Source organism: Antennarius striatus, chromosome 17 (assembly GCF_040054535.1).
Source record: "Antennarius striatus isolate MH-2024 chromosome 17, ASM4005453v1, whole genome shotgun sequence".
NCBI classification, from domain to species: domain Eukaryota; kingdom Metazoa; phylum Chordata; class Actinopteri; order Lophiiformes; family Antennariidae; genus Antennarius; species Antennarius striatus.
Genome location: NC_090792.1, coordinates 16906997 through 16923523, shown reverse-complemented (window position 1 = coordinate 16923523; position 16527 = coordinate 16906997). Strand labels below are relative to the sequence as shown.

At 39.0% G+C, this 16527-nt stretch overlaps 2 protein-coding genes across 2 annotated transcripts; one reads left to right on the top strand and one right to left on the bottom strand.

Annotated features, from left to right (window-relative positions):
* Window positions 1-927: 927 nt before the first annotated feature.
* marc1 (mitochondrial amidoxime reducing component 1) lies at window positions 928-4787 on the top strand. Its single transcript, XM_068338821.1, has 7 exons — window positions 928-1233; window positions 2419-2589; window positions 2692-2854; window positions 2951-3091; window positions 3630-3691; window positions 3834-3905; window positions 4126-4787. The coding sequence occupies exons 1-7, from the start codon at window positions 989-991 to the stop codon at window positions 4250-4252; spliced, it is 981 nt and encodes a 326-aa protein (XP_068194922.1). The 5' UTR covers window positions 928-988; the 3' UTR covers window positions 4253-4787.
* A 2291-nt stretch (window positions 4788-7078) lies between these two features.
* On the bottom strand, window positions 7079-15708 carry hhipl2 (HHIP-like 2). The gene is made up of 10 exons (XM_068339373.1): window positions 15355-15708; window positions 13639-14291; window positions 12481-12624; window positions 11874-12205; window positions 11610-11736; window positions 11151-11296; window positions 10986-11067; window positions 9796-9878; window positions 9165-9274; window positions 7079-7102 (listed from the first exon to the last, which is right to left on the bottom strand). The coding sequence occupies exons 1-10, from the start codon at window positions 15706-15708 to the stop codon at window positions 7079-7081; spliced, it is 2055 nt and encodes a 684-aa protein (XP_068195474.1).
* Between the last annotated feature and the right edge of the window lie 819 nt (window positions 15709-16527).

Sequence of the window (16527 nt, the reverse complement as noted above, 5' to 3'; positions counted from 1 at the left end):
ATCTATGTCAAAGACAAAAATAGTTCCAATGAGAAGGTCAACTGTGGCGCCACGTCATTTTCTCTCTTCTCTTTTAAGACGTACTCCAGACTGGAGTTGTCCATCACATAGACAGTATCTACCAATATGACAGCTTTGGACAAACTTAATTTTCTCAATGACAGTTAGCTGAGAAGATCAACAGGCCCCTCGCTGTCAAGTCCTTCTAATAAATTTGAGGCTACATCCAGCAGTGGGACTGGGAACAGGAGATAAAAAAAGATCTGTCCTAGCTGGTGTTTGCATGGAAATGCTTACCTGAAAAATTATCAGGTAACCCCAAGCTAAAATACACAATTTTAACTATGTCTACTAAGGAATAAGTATTTTGGATCATGTCCTCTACCTCATTTCCGTCAAGTAAAAACAAGGCTGTGTGCAACAGGGCTAGAACACTCAGAAACGATTGGCATTGAAAGCCTGTCACTGGAATATTTATATCTGAAGGTTGTTTTGGCACTTAAGTCAGTATTTTTTTAACTTTATTCATTTGCATGCTTTAGTGAAATTGTTTGAACAACACCATTGTCTCGTGTAGATAAGATAATTGACTTCTTCTTACGTTAATGAGATTAACGCATTTGAAGGAGAATAACTGAACTTTATTGATCTCCATAGGAGAAATAATTTTTCCATTCTAGTTATATTTTTTATTACAAACCTTTTGGTCCACATGGGTCTTGAACTCTGGTCCCCAGGCCAAACCAAGTGGACTGAGATAGTTTGCGCGGTAATTTTTCATCACCCCCCATTTCTTTTGGACATTTTCATCATTTTTATTTTTTAGTATTTGTGTTTCACTTTCATTTACTTCAACATGTTAAAATAATGTTATAAAAGGGTCCCGCTGACGCCCACGCGTGGGGGCGTGTAGACTTTGACGGACGTCCCTGAACGTCACACAGCCGTCCGTAACTTGTCCGCGTCAGAAGTCGGTTCAACCCGCGACATGGACCTCAGAGCGATGGCGGGGAACGCGCTGTCCCAACGCCACAAGGCGGCTTTGGCGATCGGCGGCGTGGCGGCTCTCGGATTGTTTCTGGGATATAAATACTGGCGAAAGCCAGAAAAAGTGATTTGCGTGGGCCGAGTGTCGAAGCTCCTCATCCACCCGCTGAAGTCCGGTAAGGCTGTGTCGGTGCCCCTGGCGGAGTGCGACGAGTTGGGCTTGAAGGTTGGAGATCTGCAGGATCGGTGAGTCCACGCAAAAACAACGTTTACCGCACCGTAGAATCGAGCTCCCTTGTGGCGCACGCAGAAATAACGCAATGTTTACGCACCGGATCCACCAACGCGTGTTTACTCTGCGTGTAAAAGTAGGAGAAAGTTCACGCAACTACGGAACTGTCTTTGTTTTATTTTACTGAACTTTGCAGGAAATTATTTTATTATTATTATTTTATTCTGGGAATTAAACTATTAAGGGGTCAGACGCGCTCCACTGCGCTTGACCCGCCCCCCTCTGCCTATGATTGGCTTAGCGTCACGTGACCTCCCAGGTAGCTAAAATCTTGTTTTGATCTGCTTCTAGGCAAAAACATTTTTATTTTAGTTTATTTACTTCACTTTAAACCAGAAATCGGATGAAAACAAACCACTTGATTTTTTTTTTTTTTTGTGAATGCTGATTGGTCAGAAAGGTTTAGAAGTTCGTACAAACAAAAAACATCTTATTTTTCCCATATGAAAAGCTAAACTACAGTCTGGAATACACCAGAGATTTGCAACACCAATTTAGTCTGTCTTTCTATTTTGTACATCACATTTATAGGAAGTCATATACATTTTTAAGATTCCTCAAAACCTCTGCTTCCTAAAATTGACCTAAAGTTAAATGAAAGTTTCAATTAATTTCTGTTATTTACAATCTGGGTTTTTTTTTGGGGGGGGGGGGGGGGGGTTTGTAGGATCTTGTTAAAAACTCAATAGGAGATTTTAATGGAGCCAAACAGATCATTACTACTGAGCCTCAGGGAGTGTTCTCTGGATTGTTTGAGTTTAAAAACTAATCCTGAAAAACAGCTTTGTGGCTGGGTGTGAAGTGTCTTATAATGACTCGACCTACAATATTAAAATTTACTAATTTTTTAATAATAATTTGTTCACAACATTTCTGAAAGCGGAATTTGACATTTACTCTCTGCTGCTTTTTCTTTTACATACAATAAGTAAAGACTATAATAAGTGAATTACACTTTCTGTGTCTGTTTGTGTTTTAAACATCTGCATCAGAAGAGTCATCATTTTGCATTCCACTGGGTTTATTGAAGTTCCATGCAAATTTCCTTTGACTTTGAATTACACTTGAATTATTCCCGCTAAATGTCGATGATAATTTAAATCCTTTTTTATATTTTTCTTACTGTCTTTGGATTTCAGACACTGGCTGGTGATCACAGAGGACGGTCACATGGTGACCGGCAGACAGGAGCCTCGTTTGGTGTTGGTGTCTCTGACATGCCAAGAATTCAATGTTTGCCTTAACGGTCCAAACATGGAGGAGCTTCAATTCCCCATCAAACAGCCGGAAAACCGCGTCACCAACTGCAGGTTTGACACCAGGGTCCCCAACACATATCCGTAAAAATGACGTTGACTTGTTTGCTTTCTGTAAACAAACACCTTAATGTTTTGGGGGTTTTTTTGCTGCAGAGTGTTTGAAAAGGACATTCAGGGACGGGACTGTGGCGACGAAGCCTCTCGCTGGCTGACTCTTTATCTGGGAGCAGAGAAAACCTTTCGCTTGGTGCACTTTGAGCCTCAGATGACGGCCAGGAGACCGTTGGAGAGTGAGCCTCTTTTCCCGCGATACGAAGTAAAGCGGAACTTCATGGATTCTGTCTTGCTTATTCCTGTTATTTCCAGGTTTAAAAGCTCTTTGTGTCGTCTTTGAATCTTCCCCATCATCCAGGTGGCCTACCCAGATTGTGGACCTGTGATGCTTCTGTCTGAGCCCTCTGTCCAGGATCTCAGCAGCAGGCTGGAGAACGATGTCACAGTGGAGCGTTTCCGCCCAAACATTGTCATCAGCGACTGTGAAGCATTCGATGAGGTGTGTTGTTCAGCCCGCTGACTAAAACCACATCATGGTCCTGCGGTCTATTCCTCTGCTGATCCTGGATCTGTATCCAAACACCTTGTGTGGATAAAGGCAAATCTATTACTCCTGGAAGGATCTTCCTGTTGCCATCTTGTTGGAGCTTCACAGTTAAATGTTTCTGCACTACCTTGTTCATTTACGCTGAAAGAAACAACGGCATGATTTTTAAATGCCATACAGTCCTGCAGGTAAAAGGGCCAAAGGGATCCAAATGCAGCTCTTATTTTAATAATATGTGTAAAAAGATGCCTGTGTGTTGTGTGAAGATTTAAGTGGGGCCTCTAATGGCCTCACAAACAACAGATTTTCTCTGTGTTCTTTGAGGGTTGGTGTTCTCTCCCCCTCCTGTTGGGAGCGTTTCGCTCCTTTATTTCTGACTAATACGATGCCCTTTTCAGCGTGAGAAGCGTGGACTAATTTTGTCAGCAACTCATTAAACCAACAGCTTTGCTTCACTTTTTTTTTAACCTTTTTTTTTTTTTCTCTACAGGATTCATGGGAAGAAATCCAGATTGGCAGCGTGAGACTGCAGCGCGTGATGTCATGTGGACGGTAACACAGTTGATGCATCCCACAGATTTTAATTAGAGAGAGAATCCCTTCAGTTTCCCACTGCCATGAATCCAAAGCTGCAGCTAACACATTTGTCCAACTGTTGATTTTTAGTTAAATGTTAATGGTTTGTTGTTTCCAGGTGCCTTTTCACGACGGTTGACCCTGAAACTGGGGTGCTCTCCAGAAAAGAGCCTATGGAAACACTGAAGAGGTAAATCTTTAACTCTGTGTGGTTGGATCTTTATTGTTATTGACAGTTTTTAACTCTACTCAGAAATTGTGTTACAAAAAACAGAGAACATCAAATTTTTGACGCGTTTCAATTGAAGAAATGTTGAATATTTAAATACATCTAGCATTTAAACTCCTAGTGGGCTCCTGTTGTCTATTTTTAGTCTTCAAACTTGTTCTAATTCCAATTCTTTTTCCAGCTATCGCCTGTGCAAACCATCTGAGAGGCACATCTATAAATCGTCTCCATTGTTTGGCCAGCTGCACAAAGTGAAGAGGACGGGCATCCTGCACATCGGCGACATGGTGTACAAGATCAGCCGCTGATAGAGAAAATCAGAAATCACTAAATCAAAGGAAAGAAGGAATCCTTGTTGAAATATGTGCACTGTCACTGTATAACCACTGTGTTCACCTACCCTGAAAGAAAGCACTTAAAGAGATGAAGTATGAATGTGTAATAAAAATTTCATTTATGGTGTAAAACTGATCAAAATGATGAGGTTGTCCACATTAGAGGATTCGTCTCTTAACAGTCATGGTGTGTTCTAACAGCTGTAGTACACTGATCATGAATCATGATAAAATCATGAAATGAAATCATGAAACCATCTGCTGCTGCTAGAAATGAAAGTGAGTAATTGTTCTTGGGTTAAGCAAAGCAGTTCACCGAGAATGTTGGGCGTTAAAAAACAGAACATTTGAGATGTTTTCTGTGGAATCCTGATAAGCTTTTGCTTCACATAAAGAAATTGCTGTTTAATATCTCGTTTCAGATTCTCAGATACTCATATTTTAAAGGTTATTATTTCTAAATGGGTTGTAGGTAAAGAAATAAAACTGGGGTTGTGGGTCATCAATATTCCTGTCTGTTTAATGGAGTACATCTTACTAACTACCAGTTCCTGCCACAATTTTATGTATATAGTAATTGTGATAATGATTTTTATTTTTTATTTTTTATTGGTAATATACAATTTTTATTTTTTTGTTTTCATGGATACAACAAATTTAAGTTAATTTAAGAGTCAGGATGATTTTAAGGTGACTGAAGGGGTGGTCATGCTTCACAGACAATCTGACCAAAACACCATAGAAAACATTTACATAACACAAATACAGTGGTGGCTGTGAATTCTATACATTTCAAACTGATTTGTATCCCAAATTTTTATGATTGTGTATTTCAAACATTTCACTCAAATGTATTCATTGAACAGTTTATTATTGTTCTTTTTAATTGCTTAGGAAATTGTCAATGTAAAACAATTTAATAAATTTCTCATGTTCGTTATTTGATTTGTTATCCTTTTGGGAAAAAACATCATATATACATATGCCAGTAATTTGTTCATATTTTTTGTAGAACTGTGGGGGATATGTTGTCTTCAGGTGACTAGCTTTAATTTTGAATGGATATTTGTTAACAAATGTAAAATAATAGTGATGGTATTCTGGAAGTCGATGTTTTTAAAAGTTGCTGACAACAAAAAAATTCTGTAAGTGACCTCAGCTAATTTTCCTTGTTGTGTATCATGTGATACTTCTTTTTTAACCAGCAGGGGGTCAGTTACACTTGAACAGGGATAACACTAGAATCACAACAATGGAAACGAAGGTCAAACCTGTGATCTGTTAGTTAACCAGCTATCCCTGTCAATATTCAAACCAGTAAGGAACAAATCCTTCTAAAGTGACACATGAGGATGATTTTAGTCGTCCAATCGAGATCCAGTGTTTGTTGCATGCAGGAGCCAGTAGGGAGCAATATGTCTTTAGTAATCGGCAACAGGAGAGACTCCAAGTACTGAGGTTAGGTTATGCATCAGGCATATAGTATAGGTTGAGTATATACTGTGCATGTGTGTGTGTGTGTGTGTGTGTATATACATATATACATATACATATATATGTATACATTTATAAACCTAATTCTATTTTCTCTTGAATAATTTCAAAAATTTGCTATAATTCCTTATTCCTTTTTAGCTTCTTTAATGTTTTAAGACTTGAATCCAAATGACCCAAATAGAGATTTGTGGTCACTTGCACATCTTTTCTATTCTGAGAGTAATTTGTGGAACGGTGATACATTTCTCAAATAGCTGTCACATTTAAACAAAAGTATTTTAATCCTAAACTGGCGTCCTGTAACATTTCAAGTTACTGTTTCTTTATATGAAGACCTCATAATTGGATAGGATAAATGCTATGTTGATTAAACATTGTGAAATTGGAAAATACAAGCTAAATATAAAATTATTTGAACTCATGATATGTTTTTTGCTTAGAAAACTTGCTGCTCCAATTTAGACAACCATAATATGACGTATACAGCAAAAACTAAACAGACATAAGGCCGTTTCCTTTTGGAGCTGAAATATCTCTCCATTGTTTTCCATGTGGCAAGCCATTTACACAGGAAAACTATGAATGGGGTCTATTAAAAACATTCCTTAATTTACATATATACAGTTGTCTGAACCCTGTCCATATTCTACAACAGTAGTGTCTCAAAACATGACTCTACAAGAGCAAAGAGTCATATTTCAAGTAGTGACTTTCAATAACTGTTTTCTAATATGTTTTAATGCTAACATTAGTGACTTTAAATGTTATTTACTGAGTGTTTTTTCTATCTTGACAAGAACTGAAAAATTTAATCGAGAATGCTAATATTTAGTTCCAAATTCATTAATTAATTCATCATCTTATCTGCTTCTTCTGCTTTTGTGGGTCTCGGGGGTTGCTGGAGCCTATCCCAGCTGATTACAGGCAAGAGACAGGACACGCTGAGCGTGACGCCGATGCTCTGCAGAGTGGTTTCAAATTAAATACATTTATTAACAAGGTAATGTCAGTTTTTCTATTTTTTCTTTCTGTTCTAGCTAACAGGTTATGACATAAGTAGATAACACAACAAGATAGTGAATGATAGCAACACGGCGTTATGATGTGAAGTGAAAGGGTGTACACATGCTGTACACATGCTTTAATCTAAATTATCCTAAGGCTCATATTTAGTAATTTATTTCATTATTGCACCACTAGCTACTTTACTGAAAGGAATTCAGCATGAAAACTAAAATGCAGCTTCTCTAAAAGGAAGGTGAAATGTCACGAGACAGCTTGTTAGTTGATAAGTACCCCGGCTCAGTGGTTCCTCCAGACGAACATCTGCAGGTGATCACAAAGAGAGCTGATAAGAGATGTTACACAACAGGAAAATAGCCACTTAGAAACCTCTTCTTGGCCTCTTCTCCATCTCAAAATGAATACTTTAGTGGAAGCAATTTGTTTTTTTGAGTGTTAATTCTAAGAAGCCAAGCTGTGTGTTAAAACGGTTGACTTTTTAGGGCATAGGCTTTGTTTTGAAGGTCTGTAATTTGTAAGGTTCTGAGTTTCAAAGAACTTTAACATGAACCATGCCATATAGAACACACATTGCAGACCTACATGAAACAAAGTGCAACCCTTTATGTTTTCAGACCTACAAATTTAGATAAGCATCTCTTTGAATCTCGTTTTTCCGATGAGTATAATTTACATTTCCTGCTGAATTAGAAGAGGTTATACGACTTTACCTTCTGCTTATACATGCATGGCTGTTAGAAAAAGCATTGGTAGAACTGTGTTTCACTTACTCTATGCCTGTACTTTGCCCTCATGCTAACAAGTGCTGAATATCCAGTCTTGCAATAGACACCAATGTCTTAATAGCATGATTTTCCAATTCAGTTGAGAATTCAAAGCAATCCAGTGATTACTGCATGATTCCTCAAATATGTATGTACGATAGGTGGCACAATATGATGGGAGAAAAGGAATGACAAAACCACTTAGTGTTGTAGTCTGTTCAAGAAGTAGCAGCAGAAATTGTGAAGCTGACTCGTGAAGGTTTGCTTATGTCACTTTCGACACTTTCCCTGAGAATAAGTTTGTTTATTCACACAAAATCATGACATAACAGGAGCACTTGAGTGCTCAGCTTGTCGAACATGGAATTTCCTTTTCTTGGCCAAGTTGTCAGAACTTCCCTTGACTGGTCTATTATGCATCAAGTTCATGAGGGTCAGTGGTGATATTGGATGAAATGCATCACCTCATCGTCTCATTGCATTCTATACAAACAGGAAAGGTCATTTGAGGGTTTTTTTCCCCAGTAATTCTAAAAAACATGAAGTAAAACACTTGACTGAGACCGCACTCAGCAGTCAGACCACTTTACATTTCCAGCTATCATTATACGAGCCACATTCACCGTCGTTTTCATACAGCTGTGTGGAGTTTAATTATAGAGTGCACACATACAGACGCCTACTAATTTTTATTTTTAACACTTACATCTGTGGTAAAATGCATATAAATAAGAAAAAAGTCTATGGTATAGTTAGAAAGCAGTTTTTTAAAGCTTGTTTCTACTTCAAATCTGTTCGCTAAATACAGACATGGAGGTGATAAAGTTAAATCGATGATTTTACAACATTCAAAAATAAAATTCAAAGCAAAGGTGTCATTACATGTGTTGTAAATATCTGTGTGCTTTGGACTTATGGATTCTTTCGTGTTTTGGTGAGGAAATAAACCATTTTGTACAGCCAGGTCAGCCCAGGACATTATTTGTTGATTTTACTACATTTAGCAGCACTAGGCTAGCTGTTTCTCCATTTTCATCAGCCAAACAAATTTTCAATTTATCGATTGTACATTTCCTAAAAAAGTCCTTTAAAAACATCACAATCAATATTGTTTCATACACAAAAACACAAAATAACGAGTCCGCCAAAATGAACTTTTAAAGTATTTTAACATTTTTCTTCTGCAAATTTCTTTTTACTTTGTTCTGCATTGTTCTGTTGGTTTTCACATTGAAGTTTGTCTTCACAAAGGCTCCTCTTGTAGATTCTTTCGTCTTTATCTTGTTTTTCTCCTGTCGAATTTGCCTCGTCGCTCCTTTCCATTGAGGAGTCTTCTTCGACTGGGTGGTTTTACGTTTCGGGCTCTTAGAGGTTTGTGGACCATTATTTTTTTTAACAGCCGCAGCAGTTTGACTGGTCTTTGGCTTAGCTTTGCCAATGAAAGGCTTTACCACATGGTTCTTTTTTAACAGTTTCTTGGATGTCTGTTTTAAAGTATTCTTCTTCATTTGTACATTCGTCAGCACTTTATTTTTATTCCATGGTTTTAACTCGTTCTTTTTCTTCACTGTTTTATCAAGTGATTTCCATTTTTTCTTCACGCCAGGCGTTCTGGTTGTCGTGCTGGTTGCAGACGTTGGTGGTTTGGTGGTGAGTTTGAATTTTCTTGGTGGTGGTCTTGTAGGTTTTTCATTGGTGTCCAGCAAAGTCACTGAAATGACACAGATGTCAGTAAGAACCCAGTGTCAAAATTTTACTCGTTCAGCTCCACAGCTACACATGTTCCATTTTATGAGGCCGGATTAAATATTTGGCTCAGAAAGAGGCCTATGTGTTTGAAAAGCTTTCCTGCTTTGTTTTTTTGCTTGATGTATATTGGGAGATCTTTTTAGAGTTTTTTATAAGCCCTCAATGCAATTATGCAATTTGGCAGCATAAAGACATTAAGTGGGGAGGAAAAAGGTCTCCTTAGGACAGAGTTGTCTCGCTGGAACAGATGGCTTCTTATAATAACCCCAAACACCATTTTAATCAACTTGATAATATGTTGTGTGTGTTCTTTATGTTTAAAGCAGCTTGATTGGACCGCAGCTATTTCTATACTAAAAAAAATCGCGCATTTTTCAAAGAAAACTTCCCTTTTTAAATGGCGTCTGGAATAGACAGACCAAATAAATGAGATGTAAAATTACAAGGAGTGATACAAATACAACATTTCTTGAAGCGACTTACATTCCTTGGGCACAAAAGGAATCTTCTTCCCCTTCACTTTGACAGGCAGCGGCTTCTGCTTACACTTTCCTGGAGGACCTCTCCTGAAAATGTTTTAATGAAAGCAGTTTCTTAGAAGCAAATTTATCTTGGCCAAAGTTGTTATGTTTTTATCCATGTCTGTGCTTTTTTGGTTGTTGTTTTTTTGGATTACACAAAAACAACAATACATCCATGACACTTGGTGGAAAGAAGGTACCAGAAAAGAACTGATTCTCATTGTAATTCTAATGCAGATCCAAAAAAAAAAAGGAGTGCATACAATAATTTATTTTTTATACTTCAAGATTGATGGCAGAGATTTTGTTCTATGATATATGTAAAATTTAATGTTAGTGAATTAACTCATTAGATTCAGGACAAAAAATTATACAAATTTCATGATTTGCTTGTTAGCGCATTCGTTTTAATATTATTTAATACCTTACTAATCTTGAAGAGGGGCTATTTGAGGAACATTGTTTAACATTTCTGTTAAACAAACAGTTGTGTGACTTTAGCTGACTTTAGCTGAATTTATCGTTTCGGATGATTTGATCCATCCCTTATCATACAAATGACAGTTTCTCAGTCCAAATACACCTCATGAAGCAGAGGAGACATTTATTGGCACGTCTTGACTCTCATCTGAAAGCCTCAGTAACACCAACTGCCTTGACGAACCTCCATCTGTCCCAGCTCAAGTAAACTGGATCTGGTGGGTGGTGGATCTGTATGTTACATCCAATTTGCTGCATTAATGTTTTTCACCGCAACCTGTGTCACGAATAAGGTGCCAGGTTTTTGTTTTATCTTTGACACCAACTGATCCATAATGTTAAAATTATCCATAGACGCTAAGAGAAAATGTAAACACCTCAATAGCGCTAAAGACTCATTTGATTATCCAATCTTTGCACTAATGATGGAACACGATGGCATCATAAACAATTAACCAAATAGTGGAAAGAAATGGGGGGAAATGACATGAAATGTTTTTGTAGACACACTAATTAAGGAAATATCCAAAGCTTTCTTAAATCACAATGATCAGAAAATCTTAAAAGTAGTAATGTAGAAGTTATATCGCTCAGACGACAGACTTATTGTGTTAATAACTACAAATGTGAATTATTTGTATGGTTATCTATATGATGTGTCTCGTGCTGCACCTGGAAGGGTCCATGAACTTGAAAACAGTTCCCGTTGGGGACAGGGTGCTTGGATAGCCTGTGGCCAGGAAATATAATTCTCCTAAAGAACAGAAAGGGTTGATGAGCGCTGTTACTTTGGTGCAGACTGTAGGTAAACACTGCCAGAGACCAAGTAAACGTCACCTGCTTCATCTTCAGCGAATGAGATGATGAACTTGTGGTGATGGTTGATGAGTCCAGGAAACGAGCATGTCTTTTTATCACCCATACACACACTCTTCTCCTTCCAGTTTCCTGTTAGTTTGTCCTCCTCTAACGCCATGATCCGACTAGAAGATTGGATTCATATCATTACAGCCATCATCATCATCAGATATTAATAGCACCAACTCATTTTTCTGTCACATAGAAATATATAAATAAGACAAAAAATTGATTATCATATTATCATAAAGTTGGCCTGGGAACACATGAACTCAATAAAAACTGAGTTTTCAAGTTAATACGAAAAAGCGGAACAGCTGAACAAATGTGCTGAGAGTCTATTTGTTCTTGTCCTCTGAAAAAAGAAAACTCAACACTTTATTTTTACTCAATTTTTTAAAAAAAACAACTATTTGGCAGAGCTCGACAAATTCTTACCCACTCATGAAGTCTCCAAAAATATACAGGCCGTTCAGATTTGGTGATTCACATCCTCTGTACACATATCCCCCTGTCACAGACTTCCCAACATGATGGCTATATGCAAATATAGGGAGGATGTCATCTGGTGGCAGAGAAAGACGCAGGGAATTCAATTAAAATCTAAAATATCAGAATGGCATTGAAAACTGCACATAAAGCTGGAAAAAAAATCTATTTATTTCCAATGGTAATAATATTAATATCATTAGTAATACTCACTCAAGGAGGAGTTTTGACACAGTTTCAGGTCATAACACTCAAAGCCCTCTTTGGCTCTCCATCCATAGTTTCCTCCGTTCACGATAATGTCGACTTCTTCATAGCGGTTTTGACCCACGTCCCCACAGAATATTCTGCCCCTCCCGTAGCGAGTCACCACGTCTCCACGATCCACGGAGCATCTCCACATATTTCTGACTCCATAAGCAAACACCTCTGGACGGGCATCCGGGTCACTGACGAATGGGTTATCAGGAGGAATCCTGTACTGCTTCCCACTGGAGTCGCTTCCGTCTACATCGATGCGGAGTACTTTTCCCAACAGGGCACTCCTGGGTTGTGAAATGTCAGAAAATGTTAGAATTTTGCTAGCACAGTAATGCCTCTCCAGGGGTACTTTGGAAATTGTAGGTTTGTGGAAATATTGTAAATCATCTTGCAGAAAAACTAAAATAACAATTTGATACGAAACATCTTAAATGTAACCGAATCCCGATACCAAACAAGCAAAGGAGTCTAAACATTGAAGGAAGGAAGTAGCCCCAAATGCTAAAATAGAACAAATAAATGTCACAGAGTCAGAACTGTTTATAAATGCCTAACTTACTTGTTTTGAGCGTTGCCGTATTTTCCAAATGGATCTCCGGCTTTCCCTCCATCTCCAGTGAAGATGTACAAATATCCATCAACGCCAAACAGAAGCTGGCCTCCGTTGTGGTTTGCAGCTGGCTCCTCGATTTCTAAAATGAACCTGAAAAAGAACACGGTTCAGTTCAATCACATTCTTGTGAATGGGATCTTTTTATTTCTGACATGCGGCCAGTATGAATGATATGATTAAGTGTGCCTTCAGGTCTTGATGCGTTACTCCCTTGGCATTGATGCTTTGTTGTATGTCACTCATTCACCGTGCAGAAATTACTAAACAGACGTGATAACAGATCAGCCCTCAGGTGTTGGTTTACCTGAAATACTGAAAATCCTCATTCACCTTTTGCTGGTCATGCTAGTAGTTTTGTGTTTGTAGATTTTAAGATAACCATGTGAGTGACATCGAAATACAATAGATTTGAATGTCGTGTAAATATTAGCCTGGGGAAGAGGAAATCTGATTGATTTATACTTCATGTCTGCTTTCATGAGACTTCATTTGGTTCATCAAATGTACCTTAGCTTAGCTTAGTTTGGTGGAAAGACTGGAAACAGGAGAAAATAACTAGTCCGACTCAGTTTAAACGTTGGCTGACTGTAGAGAATAGCTGGTCACATCGTCCAATAGAAGTGATTAATTTTTGTTTTTAGCCTATCAACACGGTACTGAATGCTTAACAATAAAGCTGATATTCATTAATTAATGATGCCTTGATGCTTGTCCTCCACCTTCCCACCACCAGGTTCACCAGCTTCATAATTTCATCAGCCTCATCAGTCTCAGCAGACTCATAAGCCGTCACCACCACCATGTCTTCAAAAAAAGAAGAAAAAAAAAAGAAGGGGGGATCTGTTGCTGATGCTTAGAGCACTTTTTTCCCCCGTGGAATTTAATTTGATGTACTTGAATTTAACTTCTACTCTTTGGTCCAACCTGATCTGATTTACTGTATGAAGCTCAGAGCATGTTTATGCAGGCAACAATACAATTATAGCCTAGGGGTTTTATGGCAATATGCTGTATGTCTCTCAGGTGATAATTGCAGTATAGTTGTAGATTTATACATTGTCAAACTTCAATGGTATTAAAAAAAAGAGCCATTCTTCTGCATACCTCTCTGAATAGGGATCAGCCACGTTCATATCATGAGCTGACACCTTCATCTCACTGATTCTGATTTTCTCCAGCTTACTGTCAACCTGGACTGAGTAGTAAATGAAGAAACGTCCATTGTCCCTGTACTTGGGGTGGAAAGCCATACCCAGGAAGCCCCTCTCATCCCCCCACCATGGCGTAGTCATCACCTCCCCACTCATGTCCAGGAAGGGCTGGTCCAGCCGGCTGCCATCATTTAGGTAAACCCACACAAAGCCCACCTGCTCCGCAATGAACTTGCGGTATGTGCCGTCGCCACTGTGTATCATCAAAACCGGGTTCCTTAGGTTGTTGGCCACCTCTGTCAGGCACAGCTTGAGACACCCTCTGGGGTCCTCTGCCACATTTCCCAGGTTGCTGTTGAGGTCAGAACTCTTCAGAATATTAGGGTAGCAGTAGTCCTGGTCAGACAAGTCGACCATGCTGCAAAACGTGGTCATGTCTCTCTCTGAGGTGTCCTGCAGCAGCTTGTTCTCAGTTAAATATTTCACCACATGGCTGCATTTGGCATGAAACTTAGAGCAGAAGTCAAAGCAAAGGCCAGGTAGTTCTCTGATGGGCGTGTATGGATCCTCAGCATCATAGAGGTGGGCGGCGTATGGAGAACATTCCTGGTAAAACACAAGAAACCATAATGTAGTTATTATCAGACGTTTTTAGGGTGCAGCACCTTCATCTCCAATATACAGACTGCCTTTAATGATAAGGGAAATGTTCATTCAAAATCATCATGTAAACACTGAATGTGACCCCTTATTAGGATCGACTTGTTTATGGGACACAAAAAAACAACAACTAAGACATCTCTTTCAGTTTATCACTGTCAAATCAGCATCTCCTGTAAATTAAGTTGGTGCATGCCCCAATATTGATCACCTGTGCCCCAGTAACATCTCAGCTTTGAGTTTGAACGACTATTTTTTTAATGGAAAAAAGTCTTAAAATTTTCATCGTAATGTAGCTATGAAATGTTTGGGTCCAAAAATCCATCCAGCACCCAGATTATATGAATTTATGGAAATGCCATGCAAAAAAAATGTTGAAATGAACAAAAAGCCTGTGGATAGATAGATCTAAATCGGAAAGAGGGTAATATAGCATTTAATTTAAAACTTTAATGTTCGCTTTGTTGATCAAATCTAAACTTTAACCTTGTGACAGTTAATTTAAGCAAGCAACTAACTGCAATTTTAGTATCACATATATATGACAAATGTATGTAATGTGGCGACCCCTGAAGGGAAAAGCCGAAAAGAAAAAAAAGATATATATTTAAGACAAATATGTGTACTGCTAGATTTTTGAGAATGTTCATGATATCGTTTTCAAAAAGATCAATTTTTCTACATTCGACCCTTATAGGTAGTTGCAGGTTCAGTGGTGCTGCTGGCAGCACCACTGAGTAGACTCAGTAAAACTAGTTGGTATTGCTCACTGTTTAACACATGACACACATGCTGCAGGTATTCAATAAAACAATTACGATTTGTCCCACTAGAGCTCTATATCTAGTAACGCCTCTAGATTTTAATGATAGCTTGTTTGTTTGATTTCTGCAGAGGTAGAGATTGCATTAATCTTTAAATTTGAATTCTTGCAAATTTTTCAGCTGTTCATCACAGGAGCATCATCAGAAACAAACAACTCAACCATTATGGAAGAAAATGCCTTTACCTGGCATATGATTTCCTTTAACATGTCAGTACAGAGGTCATAACCCGCCATTTCCAACTGCTCAATAATGTCCCAGTATCTCTCCGCGATCACGTTGTCCGTTTTTTGGTCACAGCAGCCAAACTGCTCATACTGTGTGCAAAACTCCAGGTGCCACGGAGGTTTGAAAGGTGGCTCGAAGTCCAGACACTGAGGGTGTGCTGATGCTGACTGAACGAGGACGAGAAACATCACTGACACGATCTGGATTAGCGCAGGAGGGCTTTTCTTGGATGAGCTCGGATGTGCCACCGCGCGTAAAAGCGCGCAACGGGCTCCGAGCGGCTGGAGCGCAGCATCCCACATACTTGTCATTTTTGCCGTCTGTCCCACAAAGTTGAGCTGTTTTCCCTCCTTTATGCATGAGCTTGGGCGAGTGAACGCGTGTGCATGTAAATACAAGCGCACGCACAGAAAAATGTGTACATACGTGTGCGTCACAGCCGATCAACCTCTTTTGTCCTCCTTGTCATACCATCAGCTCATTCCAGGTAAATGCGCAGCCTGTCACCAGCTCTGTAACGCAGTCAGGCTGATGATTACCAATTAAATCAAAATTGAAGCAAATGATTGAGGAAGGCTTTAATACGCGCTTCCCTCTCCCCCCATGCACAGTGGTTTTCTATACCGCAGAAGTTGGCAACGGAAAAGGCACAATTACCTCTGGGGGCGCACGCTCGTAAGCATGCACGCACACGCGAATCGGACAGTGTCGAGGCATGCAAACATCAACAAGCTTCCACAACACAAATAGTGGTTTACTGTCTGATTCATGTTAAAGCACCCCAGGCAGCGGGCTGCCTGTATAACAACGTGGTAGCAGCTGTACTTGATTCTACATGTGTCCCAGCATGTCATCTCTCATTTGTATATTGTCCCAGGTGTTTAGCTCCATCCATGGAGGGGGTGGGTTCAGTTTAAAAATGACCATAATTTTCTACTATATTCTGGGAAATGCGTGGGGGAAGCTCATTTTGGATTTCTTGGTGGTTATCCGACGTGATCAAAAATTAACTTTACACTGCGATTAACACTCGCTGATGTTTTTACTTACTCATTTTCATCCCTGATGGGACATGAGGCGTCACCGACCTGCGTGCTGCGCCTATCCCCATTAAAAATTGTGGAATGCAA

Bases quoted from the DNA above. Each gene is read 5' to 3' on its own strand.
- marc1 (XM_068338821.1), top strand. From the start codon at position 989: ATGGACCTCAGAGCGATGGCGGGGAACGCGCTGTCCCAACGCCACAAG. The intron at 2,590-2,691 runs GTTTGACACCAG...TTTTTGCTGCAG, and splicing joins AACCGCGTCACCAACTGCAG to AGTGTTTGAAAAGGACATTC. The intron at 2,855-2,950 runs GTAAAGCGGAAC...CCCATCATCCAG, and splicing joins CTCTTTTCCCGCGATACGAA to GTGGCCTACCCAGATTGTGG.
- hhipl2 (XM_068339373.1), bottom strand. From the start codon at position 15,708: ATGACAAGTATGTGGGATGCTGCGCTCCAGCCGCTCGGAGCCCGTTGC. The intron at 9,879-10,985 runs GTGCAGCACGAG...AAACATTTTCAG, and splicing joins AAGTTCATGGACCCTTCCAG to GAGAGGTCCTCCAGGAAAGT. The intron at 7,103-9,164 runs GTGAAGAAAAAA...GATCACCTGCAG, and splicing joins CGACAACCAGAACGCCTGGC to ATGTTCGTCTGGAGGAACCA.